Below are 16,202 nucleotides of genomic sequence, written 5' to 3' on the forward strand. Positions count from 1 at the left end.
GCATCTATTTCTCGGAAAAGTGTGTTCAGGGTTTATAGGTTTTAGATGTTTTGTCACGCTCGTATAGGGTTCGCCAGATGTTGATTTGGAACAACGGCTTCTTATGCTCAATTAATCTTCATCTTAGAGCTTGTAAATCCATGTAGGAAATGTCAAAGTGCATTGCATAAGTTTTCAAGTGTATCTAATGCTAAGATTTTGCAATTGACAGCACAATTAAACAGTGTAAAGTTTGAAATTTCATTGGTTAAAACTATCGTTGCTAGATTAGATGAGATCTGTTGCGAAATTTTTGATGATGAGAAGGTATGCGCAAGCTTGAATAGTATGTAATGTATTGGAATTTGGTACTCGGTTCTCGATATGAATAGGGTAGTTGAGTCTTCCTTGGATCTCAATATTCTTGGTCCACTTGTAGAACACCGTATTCTTTGAAATAGCTATGCAATTTTAGTTGTCACGTTTCTTCTATCGTTTCCCCTCAATCCACATCCCCATTTCATTGTTGAAAAGGTTCCTAAACCACATTACTTCACGTCTCATGTAGCATACATACCTTGCATGTTATTTCACTAAGGGCATAAAAAATCTTGATTGTTTCCTGTTGGTTCACAAAAAAAAATGGTATCATAGAGCGAATCAAAATTTGGAGGCTTGGCCTTCTGTTATTCAAATCTCCCACGTGGGTGGATCACACTAATTTAATCCTTGGCCAAACTTTACGCAAATTTTGACAATGTCCTTCAAGTATGATAGTATCTTCCTATATCTATTCCAACTTGTTAATGAGTATTTTTCAAAATTTATTTGATAGATAGATAGATAACACACACACACACACACACACACACACACACACACACACAGTAAAATAATATGCAAAGAGCTTAGATGAGTTGGTAAAGTTGCCCAATGGAGACTAGGAAGTCATGGGTTGAACCCCTACATTCCACAATAGCATCTAGTAAATTAAGAGGATATGTATGGAGTAATAAAGGGATGAGAATTTTGGGTTTGCAACCCAACACATAGTGTAAGTAGGTGCAACAATTTACCACTAGGGTAAGGTAGAGAGAGAGAGAAAGAGAGCCGAGATGGATGTAGCTCACTTGGTAATGTTGCTCAATGGAGACTACGAGGTCATGGGTTCAGTCACTACTTTCCACAGTGACATCTAGTGAATTAAGAGATATGTATGGAGTATATAATAAAGTGGTGAGAAAATTTGGTTTTGTACCCAAGACGCAATGCTTGTAGTGTAACAACTTAACTTACCAATAGGGTAAGGTAATTACGATAAGAGAGAGAGGATATCTTGTGTCGGTTTTGCCTAGAAGTTGTGATCCTACCATGAGTGTGTGTGTGAGGAAGGGGATGCACCATAAGTATATATATGATTTAGTGTGCATGTATTGGTATCATATGATTAGATACCAACACCCAAACAAAAATATCATTTGTTGATTACATGCATTCGAATCTATTAGTAGTCCTCATCATAAAGTTAACTACATACTTGGACCAAAGGTCCTACAATGTATCTTATCGATGGTCCACCTAATGGCCATATTGTGTAAAAATATGGTTTTGACATAGGCATAGGTTTATCTATATGCATGTAACATGAATAATTGTACTCTCAATCCCATCAATGGTACCATATTAAGGGCACATGGGCCAACATATATATACCATAGTCCATTGGTATGCCAAGCAAGAAGCTATTATATTCAATTGCATATGGTGACATTGTCAACAGAAGAGAGCATGGCCATCGTAATCACATGAAGTTCCCTACATTGCCTAGGTGCATGCATAAGGGGATATAATGTAGTTTCGTATTCCACAACTTGCTGCTTTGAACATATCGAACTTGTGGTTTCGCATGGGGACATCCTACAAGTTGTAAAGCCATGTGGGCCGTAGATTAACCCTTATACTTCCTCATACAAATGATCAAGTTGTGAGCCTATGCATCCTCCACGTGTACAAGTGTGACTACGAGCCCAGAGTACACACAACACACCCATGGAATTCGATGCGCGGGGGTACACATGAAAATGTATGCCTGACATAGAGATACAAGGAGAGTGCGATATGTACGTTTCTTGGAATGGGCGATCTATCTGTACTAGTGAATGGGAGGGAGGTTTGTAGGGTGAAGGAGTCAAAGGCTCGGAAATCATATTGTGTGTGTGTGTGTGTGTGTTGTCTTTGGCCGACATGTGAATGTGGAACACACACGCAAACGTACAATAATGGTGATTGAATCAATTCCCCGTGTGGCTCTTCACAAGTGACGGAGCCGTCTATTCCCCAACGTCTCCGTTAATTTTCTCTTAACGGCGAGTGCCCCCCGTCATCGTCATCATCATCATCCTCATCTTCATCTTCGTCTTCTCGATCTGAGAAGAAGCAGTTCTGTTTTCATCGCGTACCCTTCTCTATCTTCTAGTTTCTCTCTTCAGCCATTTTGTTTCCCTTCTCATTTCCGCAGGCGTTTCCTTCCTCATGAAATTCTGGTGCACTGGAAAAGAAAGAAATAAAGAGAGAGCATGCGTTTTCCGTAGGTTTCTTCTTCTTCTTCTTTGACATCACAGACCGCTCCTTTTGAAACGTCACAGGGACTTGTGTTCTTCTTCTTCTTCTTCTTCTTTCAAGAAACGGAATCCCATGACGATCCGAGCAGGTCTATTTCTGCTTCTCCTTTTGCTGTTTTTTGTTCAATTCTGCGAAGCTTCTTTTGCATCAATTTATTCTTCAGTTCCTGGTGTCTGTAAGAAGCGTAACCTCGAAGATTCTGTTCTGATTGAGGATAATCAGTGCTCTTATCATGATATATATTTGGTCCACAGAAATTTCCCCTCCTCCTTTGGCGTTTCGGAGGTATGTTCCTACTGCTCCTGTGCGTTTGGATATGTTGTGTTCTAACTCTCCATTTCTCTCTCTAAGGGGGACATAATGGATAGGCAGTTGGAAAATGTGTTTCGGTGTTTTTTGACATGATATGTTCAACTCTCTCTCTCTCTCTCTCTCTCTCTCCCTCTCCCTCTCCCTCTCCTGAGATTGAGATAATGGAGAACCATTCCTAGATAGAACCCTGTGTCTGTATTAATGGTCGTAGATCATTGGTAGAAAGTGCAATAGAATATTTTGTTGTATACGGTTTTGACAGTGTTATATACTGACGACGCCTTATAATAGTGATTCCAATCCTCTCGTGAAGATTTTTCTTTTTTTCTTTTGTAGTCGGAGAAGATAAACGAAAACAGTCTTTGCGTGTGGCTGTAAAATATGTGACGGCACCATTATATATTACATATTAAATAGCAGCGAATAACATTCTTCTACGATGTGCTTAAATAGCTGTTTTTTCTGCTTTAACCTTTGTATTGATTGTGTTTGTGTCATGTGCCATTACAACACTAACAAATGGTTCACAACATTCAGCATAATGCTTCTTCTTCGCAGCGAGAAAAACATTGCATTCATGGTTTGGCTTTATATATTTAATGGTTTACAATGTATTCTATACCATTTAGATGTTTGTCTATTGATCTCGTATTGCAACATTATATAAACTTCATGTAACCCATTCATAATTTCAATACCGTCTGTAATATGTATAACTGATCGTTATGTATGTGTTTTTTTTGTAATTTCTGCAAAAAAACGTTGTATTGGCTATGTCATTTAGCATAGCGCCATTCTGTATTATATTCCATCCAGAAATCTATTTACCACAATTCATCACCGATATAGCCTTCATGAATCGTATGAAATGAGTCTCTATATCATGTATCACGATGCTTTTCAGGATTGCATGCCAAAGCATTGTATCATGTGTCAATTTATCATGTTCCTATCTGGAAATCTTTTTTGCCACATTAAATAACAGTCTGGTTTAAATAATCTTCATGAAATATTGGTCTCTTCATCATTTATGCTTATTTATTGTTCTTTCTTTCTCCTTTCCAGACTAATGGGACAACTCTGGAAAGGTCTTTGCGGATACTTCAAACTAAAGAAACTATGTATGCTGCTGTTCTCGTATATGCAAAATGGTGTCCATTTTCAAGGGAGTTGAGACCAGTGTTTGAAACTCTTTCTTCTGTGTTTCCTTCAATTTACCATTTTTCAGTGGAAGAATCAGCTCTCCAACCAAGGTAAAATAAGTATTCCAATCTATGTTTCTAATTACATATGTTGAAATATTTTCCTAATTTGCGATTCAGATGAATCCAGAAGGATCAATATGCCTTGTTTACATTGAGGATATGATGTAATTGGAGTTGGATGTGTAAGTGGCTCCAACATCAAATACCCAATACCCAATAGACCTTCCCTAGCTCACGTCTATGTTTACAGACATATGCACTGGTATAATCCTTTCCTCAAAATCAATAGGAGTGATATTCATCCTTCATCCAATAAATATATTGAAGTAAGTATTGTGATGTAGATGCAAATTTCTCGATTGTCTTTTACTGAAGAGACTGATGAGAAGTTGATAAGTATCATAACCTTGTTTACGGACATATGCACTGATATAATCCTTCACTCAAAATCAATAGGAGTGATGTTAATCCTGCCTCCAATAAATAGATTTGAAGTATTGGGAAGTAGATGCAACTTCTTCGACTTTCTTTTCCTGAAGAGACTGAAAAGTAGTGGATAAATACCATTGCCTTGTTCGTGCATAAAGCAGTGATGCACATGCTGAAATAAGCATAAAGAGTGAAGAAAGACCTACAATAAACTTTCCTACTGATGCATAAATGGGATCGAGTTTGAAACCTCAATTGGTTTTTTAAATATATGTTTGGGCTTGTATGATTTACTGATGCCTTTGCCTTTCATATGTGAAGCTCTCAGTTTGGAGATTTGTGTCACCAATTTGAATGTGTTTTGGTTTATACTTTCGTTAATTGGAATCATGATATCCCTTTCCTTTTAGATCTTTGTTTTTGAAAAACAATCAAGAGAAATGTGATGGTTTGTTTTATAGCTGCAGTCACATGGGACACATCAGGAAATGAGTATTTTTTCTTCAGCTGTATTTAAAGGTTCATGAGATAGCTTGACCTTGTTTGTATATGAAGAATTTCAATGGAAAATTGGCTGGTTATATCATTTTTCCTTAGATATGTGGGACATACTTCGGGAAATCAACATAGAAGTTGGAAAATAGCTGAACTATGTGACCGCATATTTTGCTTTTATCTGTTGTTTGCCCTACAGCTTTGTATTTTCATACTTTCAGTGGATCATATTTCTGTGACTACATAATTGTGTAATGGCCTGTCTCTACATAATGAATCGTTAATTTCTAGGAGCATAAGCGTAAAATCAACCAGCTAAAATTAATGGAAGTTTAAAAATAACTAGCCAAGATGAAGAATGGGTTCAAATGAGATGTTCTACGGGCACATTGAGAATTCATTGTTTTTATACATTGTAAGTTTTACGTATGTTTTAAAGACGTAAAAGTGTCTAGTTATTTCAGAGTGCAACATTGCAACAGTTTTTACCATGAACCTAAACAGTTTGCATGCTTTGGATTATTGCCTAAGTTCATTACACAATCTGTAAAGTTCTGAATCTTTTAGATGCTTGATGTCCGGGCTTTTCTGCTTGTTTATCCTAACGTTGGTTTTTAATTGCAGTGGTTTTTCTTACTATGGAGTTCATAGCTTTCCTGCGCTTTTCTTGCACAACAAGACTGCAAGGGTTCGGTACCATGGTTCTCGCTCGATTGAAGCCTTGAGCGACTTCTACAAAGAGTTCACAGGTGAGCATCATTTCTACATAGCAAGCATTTATCATTTCTGTGTGCAAAACCATTCACAATCTCATGACCCATAGCAAACTTGTTTATCATGTTGTGGATTTGTTTCACAGGTTTGCAGCCTCTTGAACTAAATAAAAGAGTTAAGAATCTAGAAATAGCTTCAAAAGGTGATTTGTCAACAAAGACGTTCCTAGAGAGTAGAGGATTGCATGATGATATGTTTCTAAGTCTATCCGTTGTCTTCCTGACACTGAGGGCTTTCTTTCACATACTACCGAAGTTATTTGCCATTTTAAAGAAGTATTTGACTCGAGAGGGAGCTTCGAGACGAGTTCGTAGGAATCTGTTAGAGAGAGTTGTGTTCCGAAGGTTTGAGCAAGAAAAAACAGCCAATGGATCTTCCAGACGAGCTAAAGGGAAAAGCCCTAGAAAAGATTTAACACAAGAAACTGGTAAAGTGTTATTATCTGTACCTGGATGGTCATCGTCATCCCTTGCTGCTGTTGCTCTTGCAGAAGGTAGTTCAAGCCGAGGTGGCACTAAAGAGGATATTTGATGGTCATTTCTGGGGTTAATTAATGAAGAAGAAACTAATTTCCCTTGTAATATTGTCCGTTTTCCTTTATTTGGAGAATTGGGGAACTCGAGTTTTTCCTGGTGACATATTTTTTTCTTTTTTTTTTCTCCTTTATAATTGAAACAGGTACATTGTCAGGGATACATAGGGTGAGAGAGTGAGAGAGAAAGAGAGAGAGAGAGAGAGAGAGAGAGAGAGAGAGAGGGAATCTTGTAGATATTATCATTTTAAATCATGGAAAAATAGTCTCCACATCTGAAGTGGGGCGTGCTTGTTTAGGTGCTAAAATTCTTACGCAAACAGTATATAATCTTTGTCTATCTTGCCTTTTGAAATGATCTGGAAGTAGAAAAACCCAATTATTATTCCGAGTGCTTTTTCCATTTTCATGATTTAGCTACATGAGGCTAAATCCAAATGATTTAGCTGCATAACTTCACTTAGTAAATCAGTAATTTTCCCATTAAAACCTGTATGTGATTGTTAATGATAAAAAACTCAATTGTTCATTTAGGCGAGTTTTTCCATTTCTCATTATTTAATACGAGGCAACCAAATGATTTAGGTATATGAATTTTAATATGCGATTTTCAAATTGAAATCTGGTAATGTAGATGTTATATGTGCAACTGTCTATAAGAGTCATTCTGAGTGATCATGAAGCTACTACCTAAAATGAACATTATTGGTAGGCTATTGCAGATTTAATGTTGATGGTGTGATGGTACACTAGGAGATATCCTTGCACAGAATTGGGAAATAATTGATAATTGTGAAGATTGTTCTCGGCATGGTTCTTGTAGTTCTTGTTAAGACCTTACTGTTCCTCGACAATCTTATTTGTGTACATTTTGACGAGACCAAGAATACTATTAAAGGAAACCTGTGGCGAATGTTTTTGTGTACAGTTATGAGAACAGTGTAATGGGATTATTTTATTGTCTGCTCAAAGAATGGTATCAGACTTGATAATGCAGAAACAGAAAATGTTAATGAATCAAATTTTTTGCTTGCATGATGATCTGATTTGTGTTGAAATTTTGCTTTAAAAAGATACAGAAAATGTTAGTTTGCATTGTGAACGAGTCTTGAATTTATTTGTTTGTTTGACTTGTTTCAGTACAATCATATGAATTTGAGTTTCACTCTGCAAAATCTTCCCTTGTATGCAAGGAAATCAAAAGATTAAGAACTGTAGTGGTTGAAAGTGTAATGAGGTAAAAGCGCAAGTATTTGTTGGGAAGATTTACCTCTGCAAAACCAGGTCCTTTGAATGCAAAAAAATCAAAAGATTAAGAACTGTAGTGGTTGAAGTGTAGTAAATTTGGAAGTGGTTGAAAGTATAATGAGGTAAAAGAGCAGTATTTGTTGGGAGGAATATGGTAGTTATAGCAGGGCAAGAAAACTGAGCATAGACCAATTTAACATTTGGTTTGAATCACAAATATCTTGTCCAAAAGCTGAAAAAAAAAAACACTTTGCAAAATATACGGGTGGTTGATTGAATGTGAATAAGAATTGTTTAAGCTTTATAACAACAATGAGATGAAGCAAAACATTTGGCTTCCAATGACGCATGATTGAAAACATTTACCTCTTGTTTGAATGAGCTATGCAAGGTTTTTGAAAAACAAACATTTTGTAAGGTATGTTATGTACACGAATCTATTGGTGAGGAGACATGGCAATTCCAAATGATCAAGGGTTGTTTAGAACAAAGACGGTTTTCAAATATATAGAAAGGCTAGATTCGTATTTTTTGTAAAACCATGTCAAATGAATCAATATGCCATATTTGGCATGCATATCCGTCATGCAAATCACGGACATTATTCTCAAGTCTCAATAACAAGTCATCACAAACTCATTTGCCTTTACAAAAACTTCTTCATGAAATTTGCTTACATGAATCCATATTATTGTCAAAGTTGAAGGGATTTAATGCACATTTAGAGATTATTCTACATTGGACCATGATATGCAAATGTAGAATCCCAATAAAATGCACTTCCTACTTGTTCTCATAATTAAGAAGCACACTTTTCCAATAATGTGAGTTGACCCCCTGTGCTACGGTTACACATTGAAGAGTGATCCTCCAACCACTTAGCAAAGAGTGGTACTAGAACAATCTCACATGGGGAAGTGATATGCTCTATAAGACCTTTAGCCAAGCATATGTATGGAATGCACTTCTATCATTCATGACTTAGATGTATGTACTCATAAAAGTTTGTATTTTGATACAACCCATTGCATTGTGATCACTAGGAAAACAAGTTCTATAGATGTGTTGTGTCTATCTCCAAATAGGTCAAGCACACATGCATTATCCTTTTTCAATATCTTGACCTTTTATTGCCTTTAAATCTATAGTTGGCATGTTGAATGAATCCATGTGCACGAAATAGTTTGTTAGAGTTATGATAACGCTCAATGTAGCTTTCCAACTTGATAGTGTATCACATCCAAATTGTGCAATTCCATAGTGAGATAAAGTAGGATGATTATAGGGATGGATGAAATTTGCTAGATTCTTGTGTTTTTGTGTTCAAACTAATAATTTAGTGCGTTCCATAAACTTCCTATAATTGATAAATGATTAAACCGTATGGAACCTAAACTTGAGAATAAATTCTAAATATTGGGCATGGTTGCCATTGTGGCTTCATATTATTGAAAAGGTAAACTACAATGATGTAAATATGGCAATGGCAGCTAGTGAGAGTAAAGAAAGATGACTTATCTAGAAGAGTAGCGAGTCGAGGATAGCCTATAGGCAGAAGATATATATCTTTTTAATGTCCATAGTAGACCAATTCTAGAGATGCGGGGTGCCATAATTTTTTTTAGCGCGAGATATTTGGTTGCGAGGTAGTTACTTAGAGGAGCCTACTTCAATGATAAAATGATGACTCGTGAGCAATTTCTCTCTTTAGGCACTAAATTATTTATTGAAAATAGGCAAGCCTTCTTCCATGGTAGTGTCTTGACCTATAATCAATTTCTCTCTTCATGACTAAAACTTTAATGAAGACAATACATTTTTTATGTGATGATAGGGCATAATTGTCCATACCGTTTACCACCCATGTGCATGTGCATGTGCATGTGAATGTTTTGTGTAAAACTGTTTTTTCCTACTAGAAATGCACTCTTGTTGATAAGCGAATTTGTTTATGGAAATAATGATGTCCAAAAGGGAAATATTAGATCCATAATACATTCCATGCGAATGGTATGGTGTAAAAAGCTTACTACCAACCAATGTCTTGTGCTTGGAGGAATGATAAGATCTTATACTATCTAAAATGAACAATGTTTCTACAAAATTTCACCCCATTCAAGATCTTCTAGTGGGGTTTTGAACTTGGGAGGGGAGAATTCATATTTTTGTGATAAAAACACAGTCCCAACTAGCTAAGAAGATAGCTATGATGAAAAGACTTGGTGTAGGTGGCTTGAGAGATCATCCATAGGTTTGCATACTATGTTACGTAAACTTGACCATCCAATGATCATGCCACAAAAGAAAACGATGCCCAACATAAGGTTTTGCATGAAACACTATGAAAAAAGGGAGATACAGTTGCGAAGTTTCGAATCCAAGCAATCCATGAGTTGGTCCTCTAATTACTTTATTCTACAACGTCATGTGTATATATATAGAGTTTCAATAGGTTGGGAACCCTTTTGTTTAGAGAAAACTGTGGGGTAGTTGATCCAAATCCTTCTCGTTGATGGGATGGGGTTTCTCATTGAGGCGAGTATATATCCTCTCTCGGACAAAGAGAGATTTGTTTTGGAAAAGGGGGGGGGGGGGAGGGGAGCAGGTGTGGTGGACAAACAAAACAAGAAAAAGAGAAGGAGAGAGAGAAAGCACATGAGAAGCTTTTGATGGGAGGCAACAAAAGGAAGCCAGAAATAAAGGAGAAGGAGTGGCACCAACACATGCCCCGCCCAAAGAAGGTAAAGAAAGAGAAGGCAAAAAAAGGGAAGGAGGAGAGGATGTGGGTCGTGTGTGGACCGAAAAAAGGCAGCCCTCGAGATTTCCCTTTTCCTGGATTAACGGAAAAAGGAAAGTAAATAGAATAAAAAGAACGTAGTACATCCCCCTCCTCCCCCAACACAAACAAAACAATCCAGACAAAAACGGAAAAGAAAAAAGCACAAAAGCAAAAAACAGCAAGAGGAGAATGATTATAAATAGGCGAGCAAAGGCTATGGGGTATGTGTGTTGTAGGTGTGTTGGGGACAATAGAGAAGGAACACCAAGCCAAGCAAAATGCATGAGTCTCATAGTTACATGAAGGTGGTGAATAGTAGTAGTAGTAGTATGGCTGTAGGGGTTGATGGGATTAATCCTAGTAGTGCAATGAGGTATGAGTTGGTGGTGCATGGCTGGCTCATGTACGTCCCCTTCGGGCTCCTCTTCCCCCTTGGCATCATCCTCGCTCGCTTCATGCAACACGCCAGGAAACATGGCCACCCTCCCTCCACCATCACCTTCCTCTTCAACACCCACCTTGCCCTTCAGGTACTAACCCAATACTTACCACCACAAATCAACACCAATTTTGGTTAACACATAGTGCATTCACTTGGCACTACATATACCCCCCAACCCCCCGAGTCCTCACACAATATAACTAGCTATACTTGATTCATGTTCTCATTACAATATGCATAAGCACACGTTCTCGACTCCTTGTGTCATGCTTTTGCTAATCCTTTTTGACATATTATTCGTAATATTCTTGCCATCTATGGAATGCACCCGACCTACTAATTGACAGTGAATCATTCTAATGTTATTCTCATTGTGTAACAGTGGCTTGGAATCACGATTATGACAATTGGAGCTATTCTATCATTTTATGACTTTGGATTCTACATGATCCACACCCATGGTCGCCTCGGGCTATGTTTGTGGTTTCTAATTTGGTTACAAGCATTGACTTCGATGAGGCCTTCATTGTAAGCACATGACTAATGCGAACATCAAATAGTAATGTTAAGCCATAACACTTGAGCATGATATAACTATTAAAGGAAGATGTGCAAATGAACTGTTGTAGTTTTTTCATAATTAGGTTAAAGGTACTTTAATTCCATCAAAATATTTTGCTATAGGGGAACAAAGTCGAGGACGGCATGGTATCTAGCACATTGGTTGGTGGGAACAACAAGTGTTATCTTAGGAGTTTATGATTTCTATGTTGGGCTTCACATGTGGGAAGAAAGGACGTTGACAAGCGTGAAATCCATCAACATTGCATTCTCTGTGTCCATTGCATTAATGGCAGGAGTCTATTTCTTACAAGGTCGATGGGAAAATATCAAGTTCCAACATCATAATACTCAGAAGAGAAAAATAGCACCTAACACACCTGACACTTTGTGATGATACATATTAATTCTTATACAAGAGTTTGCATTTCTTTTTTGTTGTAAAATTTAAATTTACATGATTTGCACCTTTTGAATATCATATTTGTGAAGTTTTGATTTGTAATATCAATGTTTCTATGCTTAGAATAAATGTTAGATTTGTTGGAAGCTTAAGTGTTCTATCTAAATTTTATTTAACCAAGAACAAACATATTTGTGTGTTTATTCTAATGTTCCACGAGCCTAGAACATCTTAAAATATGCAACTTGTAAAGTTTTGTCACCATATGTGTGTTTTTTTATCTAGGCAACATATAGGTTAGTTGATATAAACACATGTATACTAAAGCATATATCAAACACATATGTTTCTACATGCATGTATTCCTCAATGACTAGTTTCACAAAAAAATTGATAGTAATCACGAGGCAAAGTTCCTCAATTGGTTTTATTGTCTCGTTGTATATGTTATTGTTATTGTTGCTCAATCACCGAATACCATAGCTTTGCACAACGTACTCCTTTCTCAATCTTGATAACGATGACTTGATCATTCAAATCAAGTTACTAAGTCTTTGATTATTTGAAGGCACACATTATTGAAAACTAAGAGGCATAGGAAAAGGAAAGGAAATACAAGTCTAAAATTAGGAAATACAAGGCACCTAAAATAAGCATAAGGGAACCATTTAATGTTAAAAACATGCCCACCAACAAAGGCTCTAACATCCCCAAGTATAAAGGATAACGAAAAACAAGGGTGATAAATTAATCAAAAGCATAGTTTGAGGATCAAGATGTCCCAATTGGACAACCATGCATGGATATGAAGGATTTAGAGTCAAAATGTAGCTCCCCATAATCAAAGTTAGGAATTAAAGTTAGTGGTCATGCCCCTATTTTATGGGAGTCTCAAAACCACATGAAAACACGACCGGAACAAAGAAATTTGGGACAAAAGGTGATTTATATATATAATATAAAGAGATACAAGCTTACAATAGGCCCGAGTAGGGACAAACCAAAAACGAGGTTGGGACGAGTGAGGACTCAGCCAAGCCTAGTCCGGACAACCTCCCAAAAAGATGTTGAGGGACTAGAGCGCCTCAAAGGTTACAAGAGGAGAGAATAGAAGTCAAAGGTCAAGAATGAGCAACAATGAGGTCGACAAGCTCCTCTTTATATAAGGCCAAGAGGTGGCCCATTGAGTAGTCTATTGGGATTGGGTGGCCCCCCTTTTCGGACAAGGACATGGATTAGGATTGGGTTCCCTGGCGAGTCCCAATTTAGATTGGACTGTAACCCGTTGGGACCGGTTGTCCCAACCTAGGGTGGTGACTCAGTAGGAACTGGTTTCCCCGGTGAGTCGCAGTTTAGATTGGGACTGTCCCACCACAGTCACCCGAGTGCCGTGGAGCTTGAGTCCCATCGAGCTCACAAAATTGTCACAAAGTTCAAACAAGATAGGAGGGTTAGGAAGAGAGGCAATATCAAGTTAGGGTGTTCTACATTGTAGACATTGCTACAAACTAGGCTCTTTTCAATAGTTATATGGTTGTTTGAGGTTGAAAATGATGAAAATCTCACTCTAAAAACACTACTAAAATTTTGTCAAGAAAACCATTGAAATGGACCTTGCCCATTATCAACACTTTTTTAACACCAAAGTTTATGGATTTACACAAATGCCCCAAATTTAAAATAGGTATTTCCAACATTAAATAAATATGAAATTCAGCAATTGTTACAATAGTGTTTCCAAGGGATAATAATCTTGACATCTTTGGACCTTAATAATGCCAACGTTTTGCATATTAGGGTTCAATCCAATAATGCTAAAAATATGAACACTACTACATTGATCAAGAATTCTGAAAATACTGGCAATATTCTGCTCTAAGTGGTTTTACTATCTCAAAATCTAACTTTATTGTGTTTGCAACAACTCTAGAGTCTCAACCATCAACTTATTTGTGTAACAAGGAACATATTAAACAGTTGTCATCAAGGTTTTGAAAGTGGTAGGGGCTAGGGCATTGGATTAGAGGATCACAATTATAAAGTTGTAAAAGTGGATGTCAATAAAGTCTATTATTTATCGGGATCAAACGTGTATGCGTTTCTAACAATCTTAGAAATGTTTCGTTAGAACATATGAATTGGTTCATCCCCCCCCATTCACTCTTTGAGGTGTCCCCCACGAACTCCCCATCTCAGCCCCATGTAAGAAGTTGTTTGAATTGCTGGAATAGAGTTTATATATTACTCTTAGGGGTAGCTGACAAAGCAATTACCAATGGTCCCTTTGTAAAATAGCCCCAAGTACTATAGCTGGATTACACGAGGAAAGCCATACTAATGTAGAGATTCACCAATAGTCTCCACGCGAGCATACACCTTTCTGAAAATGATGAAAATGGTAACCATCCCTTATGACAATCTCTCATTCAACAACTTTTGTGATGATTTTCATTGCAGTGTAACAATCTCGACATATTCGAAGGTTTTTAACGACATGGAGAGATGTTCCGGGCATTGTGACCATTAGGCCATATGCAACGGCTAGCTTCTCGCTATGATAAAGAAGCAATCGTTCTTTTCTCTCATCCTCCACATCTTGCAGCACAAACTGCGTCGGGAACATAGCCAGCATCTCTCATTTGCACATTCCGCCGTTCCAGGCTTTCATGAATCTCTTTAGTTTGTGGATGTGATGTATCCCTAACATGATACACGTGTGTGGTATCGTCGATATCGATTTTGCTCCAACCCCATTCCTTCCTAACTCCTCTTTCGATCATCATTTTTCTAATCTTCTCAACCTCATCCCATCGACCTTTTTCGGCATAAATGTTGGATAATAGTACATATGGAGAGGAGCGTTCCGGAGTCAATTGGATCACTGATTCGGCGGCCAGTTGTCCGTGAATTAAGTCTCCGTAAACCCGACAAGAAGCAAGCAAAGTTTCCCAAAGAAGTGCAGTTGCTGGAAATGGCATGGTGTTGATGACATCTGCCGCATGGTCTATCCTTCCTGACCGCCCAAAGAGATCGATCAAACAACCATAATGCTTCATGGTGGGCAGGATCTGATAGCTTGTAATCATGGATAGAAAGAAGGAGCACCCTTTCTTCACATACCCAGCATGGCTACATGCATTCAAAATGCTAATGAATGTGATCTCGTTGGGCTCGAAACCTTCCTTGAACATTTGGTCAATAAGTTGTAGAGCTTCTTTTCCAGTGCCATGCTGGGCACAGGCGGCGATCATGGTACTCCAAGAGATAATATCATGGGTTGGCAAATGATCGAATACTAACCACGCATGGTTCAAGCTCCCACACCGGCTATACATACTAATGAGCTCAGTCCCCACAACCAGATCGAAAGCAAGTTCGAAATTTTTATCCACAATGCACTGATGAATAGATCTACCTGATTCTAAGGAGGAGCACCCGCCTAGGGCATGGATAAATGTAACCCTATTAGGTTCAAGGGCTTCTAATTTTAGTTTCCCAAAGAGTATAAGGGTTTCTTTACCTTCTTCAGAATCATTATATACACCCATCATCGCGTTCCAAGAGACCAAATCTCGTCCAATACCCTTCATATTGTCAAAAACTCGACGAGCACTTATTGTGTCCCCACATTTCCCATACATATGGATTAATGATGTCATTAAGACCAAATCATTTCCATAACCATTACTGATGATAGAAGCATGGATCAATATACCTCGGTTAATGTCGCTGAGGGCTGAACAAGCCTTTGTTATTCCTAGGAAAGTTACCTTATCGGGCTGAATTATGCCTTCATTCTGGAAGTGTTCGAAAAGCTTGACAGCGTCTGCAGGGTGACCATATTGAACAAAAGAAGAGATCATGACATTGCACGAGATGATGTTCATGCTCTGCATCGTTCCAAAAGTATGCCGAGCGTCTTCGAAACCATGGCACCTGGAGTACATAATGAGCAATGTGTTCCGCAGATATCTATCTTGGTCAAGACCCAAGCATGTGATGGAGCTATGAATACCTCTCCCATGGATCAAGCTCTGGCAAGTGAGCAAGGATTCAGAGAAGTTTTGGTTCATCTCAGTTTTCTGAATCATTCTAGGGTTTGAGAGAATCATGGGTTCTTATTCCACAGCCTCTTGATCTTCTTCTTCAAAAGCGAGAGAGCGAGAGCGCTTCAAAAACTATCTTCAACGTGTTCCTCCATAACATATGACCCCGAGTTCTTTATGTAGTAGCTAGCAGTAGTTCCATCATATACACAGACAGACAAGACAGTCTCTCTCATCCATCCATCGGCCCTGGGCAGATGAATAGAAAGAAGGTAAAAAATATCAACAAAATGAGGGGCCAAAATTCTGGAAATAACCCTCTTGCTGTTTTCTTTATATGAATATCTATCTGGAAGTGCTGGTTTGATAGAGCCC

At 37.9% G+C, this 16,202-nt stretch overlaps 3 protein-coding genes across 3 annotated transcripts; 2 read left to right on the forward strand and 1 right to left on the reverse strand.

Annotated features, from left to right (window-relative positions):
* Positions 1-2,443: 2,443 nt before the first annotated feature.
* LOC147868208 (5'-adenylylsulfate reductase-like 4) lies at positions 2,444-6,735 on the forward strand. Its single transcript, XM_087316554.1, has 4 exons — positions 2,444-2,886; positions 3,979-4,166; positions 5,667-5,791; positions 5,902-6,735. The coding sequence occupies exons 1-4, from the start codon at positions 2,674-2,676 to the stop codon at positions 6,345-6,347; spliced, it is 972 nt and encodes a 323-aa protein (XP_087172680.1). The 5' UTR covers positions 2,444-2,673; the 3' UTR covers positions 6,348-6,735.
* A 3,939-nt stretch (positions 6,736-10,674) lies between these two features.
* LOC147868209 (cytochrome b561 domain-containing protein At2g30890-like) lies at positions 10,675-11,772 on the forward strand. Its single transcript, XM_087339747.1, has 3 exons — positions 10,675-10,905; positions 11,200-11,300; positions 11,502-11,772. Exons 1-3 carry the CDS (start codon positions 10,675-10,677, stop codon positions 11,770-11,772), a joined length of 603 nt encoding a protein of 200 aa, XP_087195873.1.
* Positions 11,773-14,050: 2,278 nt separating this feature from the next.
* LOC147868210 (pentatricopeptide repeat-containing protein At1g08070, chloroplastic-like) lies at positions 14,051-15,993 on the reverse strand. Its single transcript, XM_087316567.1, is given in 2 exon segments — positions 14,051-14,393; positions 14,395-15,993. Coding segments are annotated over 2 exon segments (1,764 nt in total). The 5' UTR covers positions 15,894-15,993; the 3' UTR covers positions 14,051-14,128.
* Positions 15,994-16,202: the final 209 nt, after the last annotated feature.

The sequence above is a fragment of the Azolla caroliniana genome, unplaced genomic scaffold (assembly GCF_043228905.1).
Source record: "Azolla caroliniana isolate FFs.n. ecotype wild unplaced genomic scaffold, voAzoCaro1.0.p SCAF_1, whole genome shotgun sequence".
Taxonomy (NCBI): Eukaryota; Viridiplantae; Streptophyta; class Polypodiopsida; order Salviniales; family Salviniaceae; genus Azolla; species Azolla caroliniana.

Coding starts and splice junctions, on each gene's coding strand:
- LOC147868208 (XM_087316554.1), top strand. CDS start 2,674: ATGACGATCCGAGCAGGTCTATTTCTGCTTCTCCTTTTGCTGTTTTTT. Junction 2,887..3,978: donor CCTCCTTTGGCGTTTCGGAG/GTATGTTCCTAC, acceptor TCTCCTTTCCAG/ACTAATGGGACAACTCTGGA. Junction 4,167..5,666: donor GAATCAGCTCTCCAACCAAG/GTAAAATAAGTA, acceptor TTTTAATTGCAG/TGGTTTTTCTTACTATGGAG.
- LOC147868209 (XM_087339747.1), top strand. CDS start 10,675: ATGAAGGTGGTGAATAGTAGTAGTAGTAGTATGGCTGTAGGGGTTGAT. Junction 10,906..11,199: donor ACACCCACCTTGCCCTTCAG/GTACTAACCCAA, acceptor ATTGTGTAACAG/TGGCTTGGAATCACGATTAT. Junction 11,301..11,501: donor CGCCTCGGGCTATGTTTGTG/GTTTCTAATTTG, acceptor ATTTTGCTATAG/GGGAACAAAGTCGAGGACGG.